Source organism: Hyla sarda, chromosome 12 (assembly GCF_029499605.1).
Source record: "Hyla sarda isolate aHylSar1 chromosome 12, aHylSar1.hap1, whole genome shotgun sequence".
NCBI lineage: Eukaryota > Metazoa > Chordata > Amphibia > Anura > Hylidae > Hyla > Hyla sarda.
Genome location: NC_079200.1, coordinates 20,787,136 through 20,812,950, shown reverse-complemented (window position 1 = coordinate 20,812,950; position 25,815 = coordinate 20,787,136). Strand labels below are relative to the sequence as shown.

General features: G+C 44.9%; 1 protein-coding gene across 4 annotated transcripts in view; it reads left to right on the top strand.

The window, feature by feature from the left end:
• The window catches only part of LOC130297035 (vasoactive intestinal polypeptide receptor 1-like), a 173,035-nt gene that overhangs the window by 74,930 nt on the left and 72,290 nt on the right, over window positions 1–25,815 (top strand). For all 4 annotated transcript variants that reach the window (XM_056549209.1, XM_056549210.1, XM_056549206.1 and 1 more), the window contains exon 5: window positions 15,822–15,919. In XM_056549209.1, the coding sequence (XP_056405184.1) occupies window positions 15,822–15,919 (98 nt within the window). The remainder of the gene's footprint in view (window positions 1–15,821; window positions 15,920–25,815) is intronic.

The window sequence follows — 25,815 nt, the reverse complement described above, 5'->3', positions numbered from 1 at the left end:
TGTTGATAGCAAACTATTATATGTACCTGGCCTACAGGTGCAGGCTGCTAGGTTAGAAATACATTATCCAGCAACAGAAGAATACAGCAGCACACTGTTAGCACAAAGATATAGGAAAAATATCAACATGTAGATAAAACATGGAGAGCTATACAGCTATAGTGTAATAAATGCAAATATAAAACTATGAAATAGTGAGGCACTTAGCTCGCAAATTTGGCGCCAAATAGCTTTGCATTTATTACACCATAGCTGTATAGCTCTCCATGTTTTATCTACATGTTCATGTTTTTCCTATATCTTTGTGCTAACAGTGTGCTGCTGTATTCTTCTGTTGCTGTATATCTATCTATCTCATATCTATCTATCTCATATCTATCTATCTATCTCATATCTATCTATCTATCTATATATCTCATATCTATCTATCTATCTATCTATCTCATATCTATCTATCTATCTATCTCATATCTATCTATCTATCTATCTATCTATATATCTCATATCTATCTATCTATCTATCTATCTCATATCTATCTATCTATCTATCTATATATCTCATATCTATCTATCTATCTATCTATCTATCTCATATCTATCTATCTATCTATCTATCTATCTCATATCTATCTATCTATCTCATATCTATCTATCTATCTATCTATCTATCTCATATCTATCTATCTATCTATCTATCTCATATCTATCTATCTATCTATCTATCTCATATCTATCTATCTATCTATCTATCTCATATCTATCTATCTATCTATCTATCTATCTATCTATCTCATATCTATCTCATATCTATCTATCTATCTATCTATCTATCTCATATCTATCTCTATCTATCTATCTATCTATCTATTTTATATCTATCTATTCATCTGTACCTATATTATTTCCACTTGACATATTGGAGCATTTATATGTGAAAGTCTTAAATGTACACAAACATACTGGCCCTGAGTTACTATTGTAAACCCGACATGTTTGTTAAATTCCGGCGTATTGCGCTGGAAATTCTGTCTGCGCAGGAATCTGCGCTAGAATCTGCGCAGATTCCCACAGATCAGAACATGTGTAAAAAAAAAAATATGTAGGGAAAAGTGCAAAATATTGGGAAACCTTTGTGAATACCGGGGAAAAAATTATAGGGAAATAAAACCCACAAAGAAAACTACACAACACTCTTAGTAAATCAGGGCCTATATATTTTATCTTAAAGGGGACCTGTGACCAACCTCCAAAAAATTAGACTGCATTATTATTATGAAAAGCTTAGAGTTCCCTTATCACACACTTTTTTAAAGTCCCTTAATATGCCGTTCTGTTCCTGAGATATGCAGGTGTGGTAGGCCTCAGGGGTAGGGTAGTACAGTCAGGGTATTGCTTTAGTATATCAGGGGTTAATGTTAACCCTATAGTTCGTGACGCCAGGCTGAGGGCTAGTATGCTGAGATAATTCTCCGGCCTATCGCCGCCCTTCCCAGTAACGACAGGTGAATGCGAATAATGACTGAAACGGTTTGTGGTACATCCAATAAACAGTAACAGTCTCATTTAACAGTCTCGATATAGTTCAGTGACTGATAGTTGTTGCGGACCTTGAATTGTATCAGAAGTCTCTGAATTTAGGGTTAATTGTGCAGATCCGTCCCGATTTAGGGGATAGATAAGATCCGGTGACTTATGGATTGATTACACTTACGTTTTGGAAGAGATCAGCCGTCGCCGCAAGGCTCGGGCCTAAACTCACTGATGACAGCAGCGCAGATCCTTCCCTGTCAACAGCCAGGAACCAAGAGAGCGATTAATGGCCGCCGCACCCTTATATGGGCAGGGGCGGGGCCGTTTTGATTGGTCCGAATATCTGTCACTCACCTCACAAAGGATGATGGGTGAAATACGTCACAGGGACCTCCAAAGGTCCTCAAGCAAAATACCATAGAGTTTATATGATCACGTGACCCGCAGGTCCTGCTACGCTCCGTACAGGTAATTAACTATTTATATACATTTGTACAGTTGGACTTTTATAAATAATGAATATGTGGTGAGGTTAATGACTATATGGATGAGAGGTGACAAGGGGTGGACTATACAAAAGGACCCCCGACGTCCTAGGGACTCTGGCTATGGGGACCTATAAACAGGTACCATATAGGATGCGGTACCGGGACACCACACAGGTTTTCTAGTTTGTCGGAAAAATTAGAGAATTAGTCAGAGGGACGTGGTGTATTAGGAATGCGCGCCCCTCAATGTAAACACACACCCTCTGACTGTATAATCCCGCCCATCACCTGATATTGACTACATTATTAAAATTTCTTTATGTTTCATGTAAAATAAAAATTTTGCCCACAGGTCCTCTGTAAATCTTTAAATTCATGGCAGGCAGATAAGCTCCATTCATCTGAGATGAGTTTCTATAACAGGAAGCACATGATTTTCTGCAACTGTTATTCAGATGAATAGGGCAGTGGCAGAAACTTCTGCAACAAAACCTGCAGCTTTAAAATAATAATAATAATAATAATAATAATAATAATAATAATAATAATAATAATAATAATAATTATTAATCATCATTTGAAGAAATTTTTTTTTTATTTTCATACGAAATATGAATGTGTTATTATAATATTTATACATTTTTAGGTTCCATTTTATTTTATACCTATTTATTTATTTCTTTTTATTTACTTTTAAGATGAACAGCAGAAAGGGTATCTGATATATATGCAATATATACAGGGGCGAATCTAGCCTCTTTGCTGTCCAAGGCAAGCTATAAAAAGGTGTATATATAGATAGATATGAAATAGACAGATAGATAGAAAGATATAAGATAGATAGATATGAGATAGATAGATAGATAGATAGATAGATAGATACAGTGGGGGATCAAAAGTTTGGGCACCCCAGGTAAAAATTTGTATTGATGTACATAAAGAAGCCAAGGAAAGATGGAAAAATCTCCAAAATGCATCAAATTACAGATTAGACATTCTTATAATATGTCAACAAAAGTTAGATTTTATTTCCATCATTTACACTTTCAAAATAACAGAAAACAAAAAAATGGTGTCTGCAAAAGTTTGGGCAACCTGCAGAGTTAATATCTTGTACTGCCCCCTTTGGCAAGTATCACAGCTTGTAAACGCTTTTTGTAGCCAGCCAAGAGTCTTTCAATTCTTGTTTGAGATATCTTTGCCCATTCTTCCATACAAAAGTCTTCCAGTTCTTTGAGATTTCTGGGCTGTCTGTCACGCACTGCTCTTTTAAGGTCTATCCATAGATTTTTAATAATGTTGAGGTCAGGAGATTGTGAAGGCCATGGCAAAACCTTCAGTTTACGCCTCTTGATGTAATCTCCCGTGGATTTCGAGGTGTGTTTAGGATCATTATCCATTTGTGGAAGCCATCCTCTCTTTAACTTCAGCTTGTTCACAGATGGCATCAAGTTAGCATCCAAAATTTGCTGAAATGTTATTGAATCAATTTTTCCTTCCACTCGTGAGATGTTCCCTGTGCCATTGGCTGCAATACACCCCCAAAGCATCATTGATCCACCCCCATGCTTAACAGTTGTAAAGAGGTTCTTTTCATTAAATTATGTTCCACTTCTTCTCCAAACGTACCTTTTCTCATTCCAGCCAAAAAGTTCAATTTTAACCTCATCGGTCCACAGAACTTGTTTCCAAAATGCACCAGGCTTGTCTAAATGTTCATTTGTAAAGTTCAAATGCTGATTTTTGTGGTGAGGACGTAGAAGAAGTTTTCTTCTGATGACTCTTCCATGAAGACCATATTTGTACAAGTATCTCTTTATAGTGGAATAGTATACCACAACTCCAGTGTCTGCCAGATCTTTCTGGAGGGATTGTGCAGTCAAACGTGGGTTTTGAATTGTTTTTCTCTCAATCCTGCAAGCTGTTCTGTCTGATATTTTTCTTGGTCTTCCAGATCTTGCTTTAACTTCCACTGTTCCTGATGACTGCCATTTCTTAATTACATTCCCAACAGAGGATATTGACATCTGAAAATGTTTTGCTATCTTCTTATAGCCTTCTCCAGCTTTGTGAGCGTCAACTATTTTCAGTTTCAGATTTCTAGACAACTGCTTAGAAGAACCCATGGTGCTGATTGTTGGGGCAAGGTCAGATGAGCCTGGGCATTTAAAACCTTTGAGATTGACATCACCTGGTCTTCCCAGATGATGATTGAGAACAATCCATGACACTGGCAGGTCTCAGCTTTGCAAAGGGGGCAGTGCATGCTATAAATTCTGCAGGGTGCCCAAACTTTTGCAGACACCATTTTTTTGTTTTCTGTTATTTTGAAAGTGTAAATGATGGAAATAAAATATTACTTTTGTTGACATATTATAAGAATGTCTAATCTGTAATTTGATGCCTTTTGGAGATTTTTCCATCTTTCCTTGGCTTCTTTATGCACATTAATTCAAATTTTTACCTGGGGTGCCCAAACTTTTGATCCCCACTGTAGATATGAGACAGATAGATAGATATGAGATAGATATGAGATGGACAGATAGATATGAGATAGATAGATATGAGATAGATAGATATGAGATAGATAGATAGTAATCCAAAGAGAAACAGCACTCCCTTGAGCTCAATATCTGTGGGTGCACGCAGAACCAGACCTTGGTCAGAAGTCCCAATTCACAGAAAGTTCATATAAATCCGCAGCACACAGGTCCAATATGGTGAAAAAGAAAAAACTTTATTCCATCATGTGTATGACATTAACATGTATGACATGTATGACATTCACATGATGGAATAAAGTTTTTTCTTTTTCACCATATTGGACCTGTGCGCTGCGGATTTATATGAACTTTCTTAGATAGATAGATAGATATGAGATAGATAGATATGAGATAGATAGATATAAGATATATAGATATGAGATAGATAGAGATAAGATAGATAGATATGAGATGGACAGATGGATATGAGATAGATAGATAGAGATAAGATAGATAGATAGATATGAGATGGACAGATGGATATGAGATAGATAGATATAAAATAGATAGATAGATATAAGATAGATAGATGGATAGATATACACACACCCAATTTAAAACCACAGTGATTGTGAACGAACAACAAAAGGCTATGTACATTTTGGTCCCATGCTGTCAAAAAGGTTGCCAGCATATCCAACCTGGTGTTTGGCCTCATGTAGACTTTCGTGCAGTGGATCCTTTCCCCCTCCTTCTCTCAAACCTGACAGCTAAGGGGAAACTTTAACACATTGAAGAAGGCTGGAGGAGGCACAGCATGTAATGTAGGTAATGTTGTGCATCATTCATTCTTTTCCTCTGACACTGTATTCCCTGGTGATAGTTCTAATGCTAGGTGGCACCACCTGAGGCAAATCGCTCAACTCGCCTCATGGCAGAAACAAATACATATTGAGCACATACAAACAGAGTAGGAAAAATAATAGTTTTTTTAAATGTTCGAAAAAAGGCAATTATATATTATAAAAGAACTGGTTTAACAAATTATTTGAGGGGAAATAGGTTACTAGTGTTAAGCTGGCCATACACCACCAGCTGAAAGAAGGAAGTAACAGCGCTCCATGGTGTGATAAAAGAGGACAATATAAACGTATAAAAGCTGTATAAGCTGCTCACCTGATGTAGTTGTGTAACCACATACACAACAATGGTGAGCATATGATATAAGAGTGTCCGCAGCCTTAAACAATAGTAGAAAGGAGTAGCTTCAAAGGAGACACCGGCTCAACGTGGCGCTGGACACAGGCAGCAAGAACAGGAAGAACAGGTAAAAGCAAGGATGTTTAATTTTCCCAGAATGCAACCCGTTTCACTGCATAAACAGCTTCATCAGCTTGCGTAAGCTGCTTATGCAGTGAAACGCGTTGCATTCTGGGAAAATTAAACATCCTTGCTTTTACCTGTTCTTCCTGTTCTTGCTGCCTGTGTCCAGCGCCACGTTGAGCCGGTGTCTCCTTTGAAGCTACTCCTTTATACACAACCAGCTGACTGTCTGAGGCTGAGTTCACAAACAGTATTTTGGTTAGAGCTGGGCGGTACAACCAAAAATGTGTATTACGATATTTTTGTAAGTTATGGCGGTTCCACAGTATTTAATGGTATTTTCCACCCCCTCCCCAAATCATGTGACCCGTGGGCGCTGCTTCGGCCCCCCGCCCCCCCCCCCCCCGGTTTATCAGCCCAGCGCTGTCCCCCACATCGGGGAACTAATCATATGTCACCCGCGAGCACTGCTTCTCTCCCCCCCAAATAATTATCATCCGCTGCGCTGTACTGTACTATCCTGTGCACGGGCTGCAAAAATAAACAAAATAAACTTTAACTCCCCTTTTGACGTTCTCCGTTACCGGCCTCACGGTCCCTCCGCTGCGGTCCTGGGGATGGGAACGTCACAGAGCCGTCAGCCTATCACCGGCTGCAGCGATGTCCCACCTCGGCCGGTGATAGGCTGAGCGCACTGTCATGTACGAAGCCGGCTCCTTACATAACAGTGGGCTCAGCCTATCATCGGCCAAGGTGGAACATCACTGCAGCCGGTGATAGGCTGACAGCTCTGTGACAGTACAGCGCAGCGGCTGATAATCATTTGTGGTGGGGGGAGAGAAGCATCGCTCGCTGGTGACATATGATGTGGCGACAGCCGCTGCGGCTGACAATTCATTCATTCGAGGGGGGGGGGGGGGTTTAGGGGCTCAACCGGTATTGCGGTATAGGAAAAATTCATATTGTGCAGGAAAAGATTTCGGTATTCGGTATGAATCGGTATACCACCCAGCACTAATTTTGGTCAGAGTTTTTGCCCAGAACTAAAAGTTAAAGGGGTACTCCAGTGGATTTTTTAATCAACTGGTGCCAGAAAGTTAATCAGATTTGTAAATTACTTCTATTAAAAAATCTTAATCCTTTCAGTACTTATCAGCTGCTGTATACTACAGAGGAAGTTGTGTAGTTCTTTCCAGTCTGACCACAGTGCTCTCTGCTGACACCTCTGTCCATGTCAGGAACTGTCTAAAGCAGGAGAGGCTCGCAATGGCGATTTTCTCCTACTCTGTACAGTTCCTGACAGGGACAGAGGAGTCAGCAGAGAGAACGGGGGTCAGACTGGAAATAACTACACAACTTCCTCTAGAAAACACATGTATTTGTATTATTAACCCCTTAAAGGGGTACTTCGGTGGAAAATATAATTTTTTTTTTTTCATATCAACCGGTTCCAAAAAGTTAAAAAGATTTGTAAATTACTTCTATTTAAAAATCTTAATCCTTCCAGTACTTATCAACTGCTGTATACTCCAGAGGAAGTTATGTAGTTCTTTCCAGTGTGACCACAGAGTCTGACACCTCTGTTCCTGTCAGGAACTGTCCAGAGCAGGAGTAAATCCCCAAAGCAAACCTCTCCTGCTCTGGACAGTTCCTGATATGGACAAAGGTGTCAGCAGAGAGCACTGTGGTCAGTCAGAAAATAATTCCCTGCTGGTCCTCTTTCCTGGCCTTCAATAAATGGTCAGAGATTGAGAAGATGTGGATCTACCCTCTACATCCAAGTTTCTTGGTTTGGTCTAGGGACCGTTTTATAACCTCTAAAAAGCTATTGGGACCGATGAAGCTGACAAAAAATATATGGGACCAAGCTATACTTTCCTTCCCGTTGAAATCCAATAGAACCCTCTTGACGCCTATTATATTTAATCCCCAAATACCAAGTAGTTGCGACAAGGTTGTAATTACCCCTTGGATACAAATTGTAATTACCCCTTGCATATGCGAAAATTAGCATATACTAATTTTGTATATGCTAATATTCACATATGTTAATTTTCGCATACGCGAATGTTCGCATATGCGAAAATTAAACGAGAATATAACGACTATGCGAATATTCGCGAATATATGACGAATATTCGTCCATATATTCGCGAATATTCGCGAATTCGAATATGGCCTATGCCGCTCAACACTAGTATCTTACCCCTGATAAGCTGCAGAACCTGTTTACACATTTGTCTTCTGCCTGTTGGAGATGTGAGAGGGAACCTGGTACCCTACAACACATATTTTGGGACTGCCATAATCTGAGACACTTCTGGCTAGAAGTACAATCTTTAATTAGAAAAGTCACGGAAATTCATCTTTCCCTAGATCCAAAAATATACCTCCTGAACCTTATGCCACCAGGTATACCGAAACATCTGTCGAGACTCATGTTGCACATATTAACTGCCTCTAAATGTCTAATAGCCAAAAACTGGAGACAAACCAACCTTCCACTCTTCCAAGCCATTTTGGAAAAGATCAGACATGTGAAAAGAATGGAACATATATCAGCTCTTTCGGATAATAAATTGGAGGCCTTTACGAGGATATGGCAGCGTTGGGAGGACTATGAGGACTCCCTGACCTCCATTACAGGAGCCTAATCTCTCCCTCTGTATTTCTTCACTGACCACCATGATTCCCTTCTCTTTCTTCTCTTTTATGTATTTCGTTCTGCCTAGTTTTTTTTCCTCCACCTTTTCATACCTTATTTTTCTTTACCCCACTTATTTCTTTTTATGTTTTTTTTTTTTACATATACTTTAGAAATTCTATGCGTCTCATGTAGATCTAGTTGAGATTCCATATGTAATGTCGGTTTCAATGTTACTACATTATAACTCTCTGTTAGATGTGAGGCCTTATCGGGCTTTTAGCCTAAGATGTTAACTACACAACCTTATGTGCCTGAACCTGATGGTTTGCTAACGAGACTGCTCTTGACTTGTTATTGTCTTTTCTATTTTTATATTGTTTGTATCTTAAATAACCTGATGAAAACAATAAATAAAACAGTTATATAAAAAAAAAGAAAAGAACAACTCAACTTCCTCTGGAGTATACAGCAGCTGATAAGTACTGGAAGGATTAAGATTTTTAAATAGAAGTCATTTAGAAATCTGTTTGACTTTCTGGCACCAGTTGATAAAAAAAATTAAAAAAATTGCTTTCCATTGGAGTACCCCTTTAAGCTATCACAAAAAAAGTATAAAAAATATAATAGAAAGATTTGCATCCTTTTCTGTGTTTGAACTACCGTATATACTCGAGTATAAGCCGACCCGAGTATAAGCCATAAGCCGAGACCCCTAATTTCAACCCAAAATCCCAGGAAAAGTTATTGACTCGAGTATAAGCCTAGGGTGGGAAATACCTCATCCCCCCCTGTCATCATCCAGACCCGTCATTAACATCCTCATCATCATCCCCTTGTCATCATCCCACACATCCCCCCTTCATCACCCCCTTGTCATCATCCCACACATCCCCCCCTTCATCATCCCCTTATCATCCCACACATCCCCCCTTCATCATCCCCTTATCATCCCGCACATCCCCCCTTCATCATCCCCTTATCATCCCACACATCCCCCCTTCATCATCCCCTTATCATCCCACACATCCCCCCTTCATCATCCCCTTGTAATCATCCCACACCCCCCCCCCCCTTCATCATCCCCACCCCCCTTCATCATCCCCACACCCCCCCTTCATCATCCTCTTCTCATCATTCGCCCTCAGTGGTCTTCAACCTGCGGACCTCCAGAGGTTTCAAAACTACAACTCCCAGCAAGCCCGGGCAGCCATCGGCTGTCCGGGCTTGCTGGGAGTTGTAGTTTTGAAACCTCCGGAGGTCCGCAGGTTGAAGACCACTGCGGCCTTCAACATCATCCAGCCCCCTCTCACCCCCTTTAGTTCTGAGTACTCACCTCCGCTCGGCGCTGGTCCGGTCCTGCAGGACTGTCCAGAGAGGAGGTGGTCCGGTGAGGAGGTGGTCCGGTGAGGAGGTGGTCCGGGCTGCTATCTTCACCGGGGGCGCCTCTTCTCCGCGCTTCCGGCCCGGAATAGAGGCGTTGCCTTGACAATGACGTAGAAGTACGTTGGCAATGAACGCACCTCTGCGTCGTTGTCACGGCAACGTGACTATTCTGAGGCCGGGCCCGAAGCGCTTAGAAGAGGCCTCCCCGGTGAAGATAGCAGCCCGGAACCAGTATCCCACCGGACGACCTCCTCACCGGACAGTCCTGCAGGACCGGACCAGCGCCGAGCGGAGGTGAGTATTCAGAACTAAAGGGGGTGAGAGGGGGCTGGATGATGTTGAAGGCCGCAGTGGTCTTCAACCTGCGGACCTCCGGAGGTTTCAAAACTACAACTCCCAGCAAGCCCGGACAGCCGATGGCTGCCCGGGCTTGCTGGGAGATGTAGTTTTGAAACCTCTGGAAGTCCGCAGGTTGAAGACCACTGCGGGTGGGGGAGTTCACTCGAGTATAAGCCGAGGGGGGTGTTTTCAGCACGAAAAATCGTGCTGAAAAACTCGGCTTATACTCGAGTATATACGGTAATTACTGACCCAAATATTTTGTGTAAACCCAACCAAATGATGTACGGTGGTCTTCCCCAATGGCAGATGTTGGAAGGATTGGGCATGCTGTATTTCAACTAGCACAATTTTATTGTTTTCAGGAAGATAAGATGTCCCCGAGGTGTCTTACTGCGGCTTTTTCCTCTTGTCCCTCTTGAGGGCACATGCACACTTAGCCAAGCCGAGTGTGCATGTATATGAAGGCATCAGGAGAGAAAGCTATCTCCTGTGCATGGCCAGCTGTAGTGTCAGCATCTGGTTTTAAAAACTACTATTGAAAATAGGTAATGATTTAATATTACTGTAGATCATTTTATATTTACATTTATTTGAAGTTTGTGTTGTTTTTTTGTTATTATTGTAGCAGAAAGCCTAAGGGGTTTATTCTCTATTTTTGAAACCTGACCAAACCATTGCAGGGACACCTTTCTGTTTATCCATCCTCACATGCGTCTCTATAATGTGCACACTGCGCGCTGCATGTGTCAGATGTTACGGATGGTTCCTTAGTAACCGACCATTATGTAATTGTATTTATACTGCACTTTTATCCTGTATCTCCACTTGTGGAGTGTATAGTGGTATTGCATGTAATGGATCTGAGTAATGCGCTCTGGAGGGGGTCGGGAAATCATTGCCTGGATAGCTGAGACAGCATCAAGTCATTAAAGGCGGCTTCCCCCCCCCCCCATACTTTATTTTATTATACCTTTTATATCTCCATTACAATGATTATAACATACACAACCAAGTAACCATAAATATCTTCATACATTATTGATAAAAAAAAATAAAATAAATAAAAAAAAACCCTGAGGCTAAGTTTCCACTTGGTTTTTTTTCTGGCACTTTTTGGAATACTGCCACCACAGTTTGTGAGCCAAAGCCAGAAGTGTATTCAAAAGGAATGGGACATATAAAGGAAGAATTTACTGTATTTTTCGCCGTATAAGACGCACTTTTTCTTCCCCAAAACTGGGGGTGAAAAGTTGGTGCGTCTTATACGGCGAATACACCCCTATCGCGGCGGTCCCTGCGGCCATCAACGGCCGGGAACCGCGGCTAATACAGGACATCACCGATCGCGGTGATGCCCTGTATTAACCCTTCAGATGCGGCGATCAAAGTTGACCGCGGCGTCTGAAGGGAAAGTGACACTAACCCGGCTGTTCGGCGATTTCACCGCAGCGGTCCCGAACAGCCCTACTGAATAGCCGGGTTAGTGCTTACAGGACACCGGGAGGGACCTTACCTGCCTCCTCTGTGTCTTCTCCGTTCAGGGATCCCCTGTATGACCGGCGCTCTCCTTCCTCGTCATCACGTCGGCGCGTACGTGCGTCGGCGTGCGTAACAACGTGATGGCGGCGACGGAGAGCGAGGATACCCGGCCGGCAGCAGAGACGTTCCGGAGCGACGGGGACACGGCGACAGCGATGGAGCGACATCCAGGGCAGCGGTGACGGGTCCGGAGCGGCGGGGACACGTGAGTATTACCTCCTATGCAGTGGTCTTCAATCTGCGGACCTCCAGATGTTGCAAAACTACAACTCCCAGCATGCCCGGACAGCCGTTGGCTGTCCGGGCATGCTGGGAGTTGTAGTTTTGCAACATCTGGAGGTCCGCAGGTTGAAGACCACTATTGGGTTCAAAATCTTTATTTTTTTTCGATTTTGCCCCTAAAAATTGGGTGCGTCTTACACGCCGGTGCGTCCTATAGGACGAAAAATACGGTACACTTCTCCTCCATTATGGATCCACTTCCCACTTTGGCTCAAAAACTGCAGTGGCAGCTATACAAAAACTGCCAGAGAAAAAAACAAGTGGAAACTTAGCCTTACAGTTCCCAATTTTTAGGTCCAGTGTCCTGTCAGACCCATATATCCCGTATTCATACATACTTTTTTATTTGTTGTATACCCCCATTTCTCTTTCTCTTTTCAGAAAAAAACAAAAAACCACAACCCCTCCCCGCCTCAACTTCAGTCATCATCCAATTTCCAATTTGGGCCCTATCCCTCCATTCATCATTGCCGCCTCCTTTCGTTTTCACGGCTTTCTCCTTTCTTTTCTTCCCAGCTGCTTATTATTTTCAAAAATCCATATCATCAATAAAATTAAATTTTATTACCTTTCGTTTAGCTTATTCCTCTTGCCAGCAAGAGACGGCGCCCCTCCGTGCCCTTCCGTGCCCCCATCCTTCCTGACTCTCTCTTGATCCACTGATGATATGTTTATTAGTGATGAGCGGCATCGGCCATATTCAAATTCGCCATATTTCGAGAATATATAGACGAATATTCATCCTATAGTCGCAAATTTGGCGCATTCGTTATATTCGCAAATTCACATATTAGAATATTCGCATATTAGAATATTCGGATATTCACATAGTCAAGGAAGAAAACAGTGAGGGGGTGGGCAACTTTACTATTGGTTGCTAGGGATGTTGTTGACAGAAGTGATTGAATATTCGCATATTAGAATATTCGCATATGCAAATTTTCGCACGCACGTAAAATTTCCGTTCTGACACAGTAACTAGTATTGGAGCCTTGTTTAGACCACAAGCTGGAAGAAGGGAGGGATGAGATCACTGTGATGTGTACTGTGAAAATAAAAATGCGAATATTCGTAATTGCGAATATATAGCGCTATATTCGCAATATTCACGAATTCGCAAATATGCGATATTTGTGATAAATATTCGCATTGCGAATATTCGCGCCCAACACTAATGTTTATCACACATCTTCAGGATCAACAAGCTCGGGGAGAAACTACTACTTACTCCACCTTTCTTATTATGCAGCTTTCTCCTTTTTACGAGGTAGACAAGTTTTCATTCATCCCCTCATCTATTAAAGGATATAATAGATACAATCCAATGAGGAAAAAGCAGGTAGAGCAGCACTCACAATAGAGATGAGCGAATTTACAGTAAATTTGATTCGTCACGAACTTCTCGGCTCTGCAGTTGATGGCTTTTCCTGCATAAATTAGTTCAGCTTTCAGGTGCTCCGGTGGTCTGGAAAAGGTGGATACAATCCTAGGAGACTCTTTCCTAGGACTGTATCCACCTTTTCCAGCCCACCGGAGCACCGGAAAGCTGAACTAATTTATGCAGGAAAAGTCAGCAACCGCCGAGCCGAGAAGTTTGTGACGAATCGAATTTACTGTAAGTTCGCTCATCTCTAACTCACAAGTATAGAGTAAAGAGGGTGCAGGCTGTGGTCAGGTCCTGGTCCTCGGACCCCAGATAAATGCAGCACACAGGTAGACGCAGCAGCACTCCGGAGTAGTGAAAATAGTGACTTTTATTTATCACCAAAATACAGCAACGTTTCAACCACCTCTCGTGGCCGTCATCAAGCTTGATGACGGCCACGAGAGGTGGTTGAAACGTCGCTGTATTTTGGTGATAAATAAAAGTCACTATTTTCACTACTCCGGAGTGCTGCTGCGTCTACCTTTTTGCTACATTCCAATGAGGAGGGGGGTGGGGTGTATATATATATATATATATATATATATATATATATATACACAAATTTATAATAAATACATAAATAAATAAAATAAAAAAATTTCCTTCTCTTTTCCTCTCATTCCAACTTCCCCTCCCACAATATCTACCTTTCTATTATTAGGGTCTCTTTTGGTCTGACAGAGCACCTCCCCTTACAAAACAATATTTGCCTCTACCCTTCCCCCCCCCAAAAAAAAAAAACCCCACCCACTAGCAGGAGGGAAGAAATAAAAAATAAACCGAATTTATCTACTTTTGAATTCGGTTTATTTTGGTTGTTTCCATTGTGATGAATAAGAACACACTATGTGCAAGGTGCAGTAATAAAGATACGCCAGAAATGTAGCTGAAGGGACAACACGCTCATGTCTCATAAGGAGGTCACATTATCTTGATTACATCCAAAATACTGTAAACTTCCCTGCAGAGACACTATTGTATGTTGCATTTAAAACTATACATTTACGTGGGTGTCTACATAAACCAGTGGGGCACAGAGAGGTGTAGCATCACAATATGAATATGCAGATTTCTTACCCATGACTGTACAATATGGTGCTCATTCTAACTCAGGGGAGAACTGACAGGACGGGCACTGCCTGAGGGCCTGGGCCTGAGAGGGGGCCTGCCGCTGCCAGTACATTTTTTTTTTTTCCTTCTTTCTACTGGCTGGGCCACCTTTCCCAATGCGCATGTGTCATCATGGCAAAGCCCTCTCAATGCAAGTCTATAGGAGGTGGCATGATGGGTACTCCACTGCCCCAGCGTTCGGAACATTTTGTTCCGAACGCTGGGTGCGGGCTGCGGGGGTCATGACGTCCCTTCAATGCAAGTCTATGGGAGGGGGAGTGACGGCCGTCACGCCCCCTCCCATAGACTTGCATTGTGGGGGTGTGGCCTAGACGTCACAAGTTGGGCGTGACCGTGATGTTTCAAGGCTCTGCCCTGCAACGCCAGTCATCCGGCACGGAGCAAAGTTTGCTCCATGCACCGAATGTTTGGGGTGCCGCAGCCGAGATCACAGGGGTCCCCAGCAATCAGACATCTTATCCCCTATCATTTGGATAGGGGATAAGATGTCTAGGGGCGGAGTACCCCTTTAAAGGGGTACTCCACTGCCAAAGCGTTCGGAACATTTTGTTACGAACGCTGGGTGTGGGCTGCGGGGGTCATGACGTCATGCCACACCCCCTCAATGCAAGTCTATGGGAGTGGGCATGGCAGCCGCCTCCCATAGACTTGCATTGAGAGGGCGTGGTGTGACATAACGAGGGGTATGGTGGTGACTTCACGACCCCCGCACCCAGAATTCGGAACAAGATGTTCCGAATGCTGGGGCAGTGGGGTACCGCTTTAAGGCAAATAGTGCCCACATAGCACCAATCTGTGCCATAGAAAGCTAAATATGATATACACAGTTCTTAGCAGTATTCAGAAGCATCCCTACTTGACTAATTAGAGCCTTATAGTGCCAGAGAGTGCCCAAAAAAGTGCCGTGCTTTCCCCATTTCTCCATCAAGTAGGGAATAGATACAGCAAAGAAAATGTCTGCAGAATTTCCATGCACTACGATACCCGTTTTGCTATGACTACTTCTATACAAATATTTAATCAATTTTTTTGTTTAAGATGTAATAAAGGTAAAGCTTTCTTTCGCCATACATAGACATGATATAGTTGCAGCATTAATGTTTAGCCTCCTAGTGACATCAGTTGCCTGCACATCTTCTGGCAGTATATGTGAAGGCTTCATGTGGTTCTGCCTCGCGGTGGGACAGCCTGATTGTTAAATGATGCTGTAGTCTTCAAACCAATATAAATGTGATTTTCTGTTCCAGAAGGACCATTTCTACACAGTGAAGATCTTATACACATGTGGATATGCTGCCTCTTTACTAGCATTAGTGAGCGCCATCAGCATCTTCTCCCTTTTTAGGTGGGTATAACTGAAAAAAAGATTTTTCAATCATCCTTAAAAAAAGTGACCTACATAGAGAAAGTATAAGAAAATATGTAGTGTCCCAGTACACACCATTACTACCTTCATCGGCTGTACATTGTATAGTGGTGCAGAGCCTACATTGTATGCCTCCTGTCCAGCCAGGAAGGTGTTAAGCAGTGGTGCTATGCATTGATACTTAACTCTTTTGACAACAAACAGAAACCAGTAATCTACAGTAGTCCCTTAATTTACAATGGCCTTAGGTTACAATGTTTTCAACATACATTGGTCTTTTCTGGACCATTATAACTTGAAATCATACACAACATACATCCAGGTCTGGACGAATAGTCCAGATCTGCGAAACGTGTCAATGGCTGGAAGAACTGACCAATCAAAATGGTCATTCAATGGTAAAACCCCTGTATTACTGAAGCGTATTGTTACGCCGAGCGCTCCGGGTTCCCGCTCCTCCCCGGAGCGCTCGCTTCTCCCCCTCCGCTGCAGCGCTCCGGTCACGTCCTCTGACCCGGGGCGCTGCGATCCTGCTGCCAGCCGGGATGCGATTCGCGATGCGGGTAGCGCCCGCTCGCGATGCGCACCCCGGCTCCCCTACCTGACTCGCTCCCCGTCTGTTCTGTCCCGGCGCGCGCGGCCCCGCTCCCTAGGGCGCGCGCGCGCCGGGTCTCTGCGATTTAAAGGGCCACTGCGCCGCTGATTGGCGCAGTGGTTCCAATTAGGATTATCACCTGTGCACTTCCCTATATTACCTCACTTCCCTTGCACTCCCTTGCCGGATCTTGTTGCCTTAGTGCCAGTGAAAGCGTTCCTTGTGTGTTCCTTGCCAGTGTTTCCAGACCTTCTGCCGTTGCCCCTGACTACGATCCTTGCTGCCTGCCCCGACCTTCTGCTACGTCCGACCTTGCTTCTGCCTACTCCCTTGTACCGCGCCTATCTTCAGCAGCCAGAGAGGTGAGCCGTTGCTAGTGGATACGACCTGGTCACTACCGCCGCAGCAAGACCATCCCGCTTTGCGGCGGGCTCTGGTGAAAACCAGTAGTGGCTTAGAACCGGTCCACTAGCACGGTCCACGCCATCCCTCTCTGGCACAGAGGGTCCACTACCTGCCAGCCGGCATCGTGACAGTAGATCCGGCCATGGATCCCGCTGAAGTTCCTCTGCCAGTTGTCGCTGACCTCACCACGGTGGTCGCCCAGCAGTCACAACAGATTGCGCAACAAGGCCAACAGCTGTCTCAACTGACCGTTATGCTACAACAGTTGCTACCACAGCTTCAGCAGTCATCTCCTCCGCCAGCTCCTGCACCTCCTCCGCAGCGAGTGGCCGCTCCTGGGATACGTTTATCCTTGCCGGATAAATTTGATGGGGACTCTAAGTTTTGCCGTGGCTTTCTTTCCCAATGTTCCCTGCATCTGGAGATGATGTCGGACCTGTTTCCCACTGAAAGGTCTAAGGTGGCTTTCGTAGTCAGTCTTCTGTCCGGAAAAGCCCTGTCATGGGCCACACCGCTCTGGGACCGCAATGACCCCGTCACTGCCTCTGTACACTCCTTCTTCTCGGAAATCCGAAGTGTCTTTGAGGAACCTGCCCGAGCCTCTTCTGCTGAGACTGCCCTGTTGAACCTGGTCCAGGGTAATTCTTCCGTTGGCGAGTATGCCGTACAATTCCGTACACTTGCTTCAGAACTGTCCTGGAATAATGAGGCCCTCTGCGCGACCTTCAAAAAAGGCCTATCCAGCAACATTAAAGATGTTCTGGCCGCACGAGAAATTCCTGCTAATCTACATGAACTTATTCACCTAGCCACTCGCATTGACATGCGTTTTTCTGAAAGGCGTCAGGAACTCCGCCAAGATATGGTCTCTGTTCGCACGAGGCGTTTCGTCTCCTCGGCTCCTCTCTCCTCTGGTCCCCTGCAATCTGTTCCTGTGCCTCCCGCCGTGGAGGCTATGCAGGTCGACCGGTCTCGCCTGACACCTCAAGAGAGGACACGACGCCGTATGGAGAACCTCTGCCTGTACTGTGCTAGTACCGAACACTTCCTGAGGGATTGTCCTATCCGTCCTCCTCGCCTGGAAAGACGTACGCTGACTCCGCACAAAGGTGAGACAGTCCTTGATGTCTACTCTGCTTCTCCACGTCTTACTGTGCCTGTGCGGATGTCTGCCTCTGCCTTCTCCTTCTCTACAGTGGCCTTCTTGGACTCTGGATCTGCAGGAAATTTTATTTTGGCCTCTCTCGTCAACAGGTTCAACATCCCAGTGACCAGTCTCGCCAGACCCCTCTACATCAATTGTGTAAATAATGAAAGATTGGACTGTACCATACGTTTCCGTACGGAGCCCCTTCTTATGAGCATCGGATCTCATCATGAGAGGATTGAACTTTTGGTCCTCCCCAATTGCACCTCGGAGATTCTCCTTGGACTACCCTGGCTTCAACTTCATTCCCCAACCCTGGATTGGTCCACTGGGGAGATCAAGAGTTGGGGGTCCTCTTGTTCCAAGAACTGTCTAAAACCGGTTCCCAGTAACCCTTGCCGTAACTCTGTGGTTCCTCCAGTAACCGGTCTCCCTAAGGCCTATATGGACTTCGCGGATGTTTTCTGCAAAAAGCAAGCTGAGACTCTACCTCCTCACAGGCCTTATGATTGCCCTATCGACCTCCTCCCGGGTACTACTCCACCCCGGGGCAGAATTTATCCTCTCTCTGCCCCAGAGACTCTTGCCATGTCCGAATACGTCCAGGAGAATCTAAAAAAGGGCTTTATCCGTAAATCTTCCTCTCCTGCCGGAGCCGGATTTTTCTTCGTGTCCAAAAAAGATGGCTCCCTACGTCCTTGCATTGACTACCGCGGTCTTAATAAAATCACGGTTAAGAACCGCTACCCCTTACCCCTCATCTCTGAACTCTTTGATCGCCTCCAAGGTGCCCACATCTTCACTAAATTGGACTTAAGAGGCGCCTATAACCTCATCCGCATCAGAGAGGGGGACGAGTGGAAAACGGCATTTAACACCAGAGATGGACACTTTGAATATCTGGTCATGCCCTTTGGACTGTGCAATGCCCCTGCCGTCTTCCAAGACTTTGTCAATGAAATTTTTCGTGATCTGTTATACTCCTGTGTTGTGGTTTATCTGGACGATATCCTAATTTTTTCTGCCAATCTAGAAGAACACCGCCAGCATGTCCGTATGGTTCTTCAGAGACTTCGTGACAACCAACTCTATGCCAAAATTGAGAAATGTCTGTTCGAATGCCAATCTCTTCCTTTTCTAGGATATTTGGTCTCTGGCCAGGGACTACAGATGGATCCTGACAAACTCTCTGCCGTCTTAAATTGGCCACGCCCCTCCGGACTCCGTGCTATCCAACGCTTTTTGGGGTTCGCCAATTATTACAGGCAATTTATTCCACATTTTTCTACCATTGTGGCTCCTATCGTGGCTTTAACCAAAAAAAATGCTGATCCCAAGTCCTGGCCTCCTCAAGCAGAAGACTCCTTTAAACGACTCAAGTCTGCCTTTTCTTCGGCTCCCGTGCTCTCCAGACCTGACCCTTCCAAACCCTTCCTATTGGAGGTTGATGCCTCCTCAGTAGGAGCTGGAGCTGTTCTTCTACAAAAAAATTCTTCCGGGCATGCTGTCACTTGTGGTTTTTTCTCTAGGACCTTCTCTCCAGCGGAGAGGAACTACTCCATCGGGGATCGAGAGCTTCTAGCCATTAAATTAGCACTTGAGGAATGGAGGCATCTGCTGGAGGGATCAAGATTTCCTGTTATCATCTACACCGACCACAAGAACCTCTCCTACCTCCAGTCGGCCCAACGGCTGAATCCTCGCCAGGCCCGGTGGTCTCTGTTCTTTGCCCGATTTAATTTTGAGATTCACTTTCGTCCTGCCGATAAGAACATTAGGGCCGATGCTCTCTCTCGTTCCTCGGATGCCTCAGAAGTTGATCTCCCTCCGCAACACATCATTCCACCTGACTGCCTGATCTCCACTTCTCCTGCCTCCATCAGGCAGACTCCTCCAGGAAAGACCTTTGTTTCTCCACGCCAACGCCTCGGAATCCTCAAATGGGGTCACTCCTCCCATCTCGCAGGTCATGCGGGCGTCAAGAAATCTGTGCAACTCATCTCCCGCTTCTATTGGTGGCCGACTCTGGAGACGGATGTTGGGGACTTTGTGCGAGCCTGCACTATCTGTGCCCGGGATAAGACTCCCCGCCAGAAGCCCGCTGGTCTTCTTCATCCTCTGCCTGTCCCCGAACAGCCTTGGTCTCTGATTGGTATGGATTTTATTACTGATTTACCCCCTTCCCGTGGCAACACCGTTATTTGGGTGGTCGTTGATCGATTCTCCAAAATGGCACATTTCATCCCTCTTCCTGGTCTTCCTTCTGCGCCTCAGTTGGCTAAACAATTTTTTGTACACATTTTTCGTCTTCACGGGTTGCCTACGCAGATTGTCTCGGATAGAGGGGTCCAATTCGTGTCTAAATTCTGGAGAGCTCTCTGTAAACAACTCAAGATTAAATTAAATTTTTCCTCTGCATATCATCCCCAGTCCAATGGACAAGTAGAAAGAATTAACCAGATCCTGGGTGATTATTTGCGACATTTTGTTTCCTCCCGCCAGGATGACTGGGCAGATCTCCTTCCATGGGCCGAATTCTCGTATAACTTCAGGGTCTCTGAATCTTCCTCCAAATCCCCATTTTTCGTGGTGTACGGCCGTCACCCTCTTCCCCCCCTCCCTACCCCCTTGCCCTCTGGTCTGCCCGCTGTGGATGAAATTTCTCGTGACCTTTCCATTATATGGAGAGAGACCCAAAATTCTCTCTTACAGGCTTCTTCACGCATGAAGAGATTCGCGGATAAGAAAAGAAGAGCTCCCCCCGTTTTTTCCCCTGGAGACAAGGTATGGCTCTCCGCTAAATATGTCCGCTTCCGTGTCCCTAGCTACAAGTTGGGACCACGCTATCTTGGTCCTTTCAAAATTTTGTGTCAAATTAATCCTGTCTCTTATAAACTTCTTCTTCCTCCTTCTCTTCGTATCCCTAATGCCTTTCACGTCTCTCTTCTCAAACCACTCATCCTCAACCGTTTTTCTCCCAAATCTGTTCCTCCCACTCCTGTTTCCGGCTCCTCGGACGTCTTCTCGGTCAAGGAGATTTTGGCTGCCAAAAAGGTCAGAGGAAAAAATTTTTTTTTAGTAGACTGGGAGGGTTGTGGTCCTGAAGAGAGATCCTGGGAACCTGAGGACAACATCCTTGACAAAAGTCTGCTCCTCAGGTTCTCAGGCTCCAAGAAGAGGGGGAGACCCAAGGGGGGGGGTACTGTTACGCCGAGCGCTCCGGGTTCCCGCTCCTCCCCGGAGCGCTCGCTTCTCCCCCTCCGCTGCAGCGCTCCGGTCACGTCCTCTGACCCGGGGCGCTGCGATCCTGCTGCCAGCCGGGATGCGATTCGCGATGCGGGTAGCGCCCGCTCGCGATGCGCACCCCGGCTCCCCTACCTGACTCGCTCCCCGTCTGTTCTGTCCCGGCGCGCGCGGCCCCGCTCCCTAGGGCGCGCGCGCGCCGGGTCTCTGCGATTTAAAGGGCCACTGCGCCGCTGATTGGCGCAGTGGTTCCAATTAGGATTATCACCTGTGCACTTCCCTATATTACCTCACTTCCCTTGCACTCCCTTGCCGGATCTTGTTGCCTTAGTGCCAGTGAAAGCGTTCCTTGTGTGTTCCTTGCCAGTGTTTCCAGACCTTCTGCCGTTGCCCCTGACTACGATCCTTGCTGCCTGCCCCGACCTTCTGCTACGTCCGACCTTGCTTCTGCCTACTCCCTTGTACCGCGCCTATCTTCAGCAGCCAGAGAGGTGAGCCGTTGCTAGTGGATACGACCTGGTCACTACCGCCGCAGCAAGACCATCCCGCTTTGCGGCGGGCTCTGGTGAAAACCAGTAGTGGCTTAGAACCGGTCCACTAGCACGGTCCACGCCATCCCTCTCTGGCACAGAGGGTCCACTACCTGCCAGCCGGCATCGTGACACGTATGCACTGACTGGCTGTCTGATAGCGCCTTCCTAGAGTACAGGGTGGTATTACATGTTCTGTACTATTCTTTACCTGAGCCAGGGTTAGCTGCTTCTTTGGACACCAGGTGGGGGCGGCTCCATTACTTTTTTAGGACACTGTATGTACTGTACAGGATCCTGAAGAAGCTCCTGTCCTCTACACAGACAGTGATTACAGCTCCCAGCAGATCTTTATTACTTTTATATGTAAGGATTTGCTTTATCTGTATTAGTTATCTACTTATTTATTTATTTTTGTTAACCCTTCCTTTTGCTATTTTTGGATGACATTTCGGGGCTCCAGAGCGTTATAGTCTCGACATACAAATGGTTTCATCATACAATGGTCGTCCTGGAACCAATTAATGTTGTAACTTGAGGGACCACTACTGTCCCACCATCACTGGGCTGAGTGCTAAGGATAAGCCTACTTCTTCTGTCTAGTTACAGCCATGTAGTTACACCTATGAGGATAAGCTAAGTTGGATGATGCTGAAGGGATACCCATGGGGCTATCTATCCCTATGTCAGGGTGCTGTTTGTGGTAAAATACCATTTTTTCTCACCAGGCAATGGGCAGATTTCATTGCCCCCTGGTGATTGCATTGGTTGTGCTATGTGAGTTGGTTCCCCAGTAGAGAAGGGTCAAGTGTTCCATTAGACTTTGTAAATAGAAACTCCTCATTGGGTCAATAAAACAGTTCTCCAATCTGTATTGTTATACAGTGACCCCCCGACTTACGATGGCCCCGACATACGATAATTTCAACATACGATGGCCTCTCAGAGGCAGCATCAACATACGATGCTTTTGTATGTCGGGGCCATCGCATAAACGGCTATCCGGCAGCGCAGACTGCTTCAGCTGCCACTGGATAGCCGTTTACGGTGCCCCGTGTGCTCCGCTGATGATCACTTACCTGCCCTCGGGGCTCCGGCGCGTCCTGCATCGTCAGCGCTCTCCATCGACGCCATCACGTCACTGCGCACGCCGTCCCGTCATCCAATAGGAGCGGCATGCGTAGCGACGTGATGGCGGCGACGGAGAGCGCGGATGCCGGGGAAGCAGAGGCCTTGCCGGACCGTCGGGGACACCTCAGGGACGCAGCGACAGCGATGAACAGCGACATCTCGGGCAACAGTGACGGTCCGGAGCGGTGGGGACAGGTGAGCACAACTTCCTCTAACAGTGGTCTTCAACCTGCGGACCTCCAGATGTTGCAAAACTACAACTCCCAGCATGCCCGGACAGCCGTTGGCTGTCCGGGCATGCTGGGTGTTGTAGTTTTGCAACATCTGGAGGTCGGCAGGTTGTAGACCACTGTCCTATACTTTACATTGCACGGATCCCTCAACATGCGATGGTTTCAACAAACGATGGTCCGTTTGGAACGGATTACCATCGTATGTTGAGGGACCACTGTATACAGTACAATGTTTATGCTGGGAAGACCGGTGACCACATTCAGTGGTGCAGAAGAAAAATTCCTCAGCACGGTAAAATGAAAATATTATCTTCTGCGGTTATGTATCACATAGAAATCCCATCTACTTAATTGAAAACCCACAAACTGTTAAACTGAGACCGGCTCTCTACAGAGTAAGGCAGATAGCCGAGTGCAGATGGAGTTATTGACAGTGACAGCATCCAATTATAGGAAAACTCCATGGAACATCACGTTAAATAAGAGGCCTAATACTCTGAGGTCACCATGTAAGACCTCAATGTATTTGTGAAAACCAATATGGTATCCTATACTGAACTGCAAGCCTTGGGTTAGGGAATTTGAGAATATTTTTATTTTTTGGGTGCCATGTAAGGTGAAGGGGCAGTAGTGACTACAGTAAATTATGTCATATGTAGCTATCAGGAAGCACATATCTCATCCAGGGAAAGCTGGGTAAAATTTGAGGTATAGTTGAATCCCTAGCAGATCATAGCTGCTGATGACTTAGGTAAAGTCTGTTCCGGGCCTAGATTTATATGGAATGATAGACAGTTTGGTAGTGGTGCCTTTCATTCCCTTTAGCTCAGTTTTCAATGTGGCCCAAATCAGCACAGGTGCTGAAGACAGCTGGTTACTGGGTTATAAAACAAGGTGTTGTCTGCAGGCTCAGGCTGTGAAGAACATTTATCTCTTATAGAAGTTGGAGTCCTGATGTTCGCAGTCTCAAAAGGGGGACATTTTGTGGTGTGAAGTAAGGCTTCTTTCACACTGCCGTCAGGAAGTGTGACGCCCATCGGGGGAGCCGGGAAGAATGGCGGGAGAAAAAATATTGCTTGTGCCATCTTTTTCTCCCGTTATTCCCGTCAAGACAGTCCCTATAATAGTAAATAGGAGCCGTCAAAAGCCTAACGCATTTGATGACTGCTTTGTTGGATGGCTGGTAGTAAGCCACCTATATAGATAGGGAATATTATTATACAATTGGATGGGCAGGAATGTATTTTGTGCCTGAGTATGAAGGCTGTATTGTATTTGGATTTAGTTCTCAGTCTCGAAAAGGGGAAATTTTGGGATGTTTAAGTAACGCATTTGATGACTGTTTTGTTGGATGGCTGGTAGTAAGCCACCTGTATACAGTGGTCCCTCAACATACGATGGTAATCCGTTCCAAACGGACCATCGTTTGTTGAAACCATTGCATGTTGAGGGATCCGTGCAACGTAAAGTATAGGACAGTGGTCTACAACCTGCGGACATCCAGATGTTGCAAAACTACAACACCCAGCATGCCCATAGCAACCAATCAGATCACTTCTTTCATTTTTAAAGAGGCTTGGGAAAAATAAAAGAAGCGATCTGATTGGTTGCTATGGGCAACTCAGCAACTTTTCCTCTGGACAGGTTTTGATAAATCTCCCCCATAGTGATTTAGTGTCGAGCAGCATAAGCCATATTCGAATTCGCGATATTTCGCAAATATATGGATGAATATTCGTCATATATTCGCTAAATTTGCATATTCGTGTTTTTTTTCCCGCATATATGAAAACTTATAAACTTTATAGCAAATATACTAGTGTAACTTGATAGAAGCAGCAGAAGGGAGGGATCTATATTTGCGAATATTCGCATATGCCAATATTTTCCCGGCGGTCTCACACAGTAGTATTAGAGCCTTCCTTAGACCACACAATCTGGAAGCAGAAAGGGATGATCACTGTGATGTGTACTGTGAAAAAAAAAAGTGAATATTCGTAATTTCGAATATATAGTGCTATATTCGCAAATATTCGGGATTTTCGCGAATATGCGATATTCGCAAATAAAATTCGAATTGAGAATATTCGTGAGCAACACCAGTGATTTACAGATCCCAGCAGATCTTTCTTACTTTTATATGGAAGGATTTGCTTTATCTATATTAGTTATCTACTTATTTTTCTTTAATCCTAACTTTTTTCTTATTTTTGGATGACATTTTGGTGGCTTCAGAACCAATTACCAGGTTTCCATAGAGTTATGGTTTCAACATACAATGGTCGTCCTGGAGCCAATTAATATTGTAACTTGAGGGACCATTGTATACAACTGCATCTACTTATCACCACTGAATTTTCAGTTTTTTAGGTTCTTCTTCTCATTTATAATCCAGGCCAAGTCTTACTGCCCTTGTAATTATGAGACATTTCAATCAGGAGTCAATCAGCCCAAATACATTGTTATGTCCCACTAGGCTCCCGGCATCAGTAGAATCCGACTGATCTCGTGTTATGAAGACAAACAGGGTCGTCTGACGAAAACTATTTCCAAGGAACCTCTTTTCCATAAGAAGCTTCTTAATAAGTGGA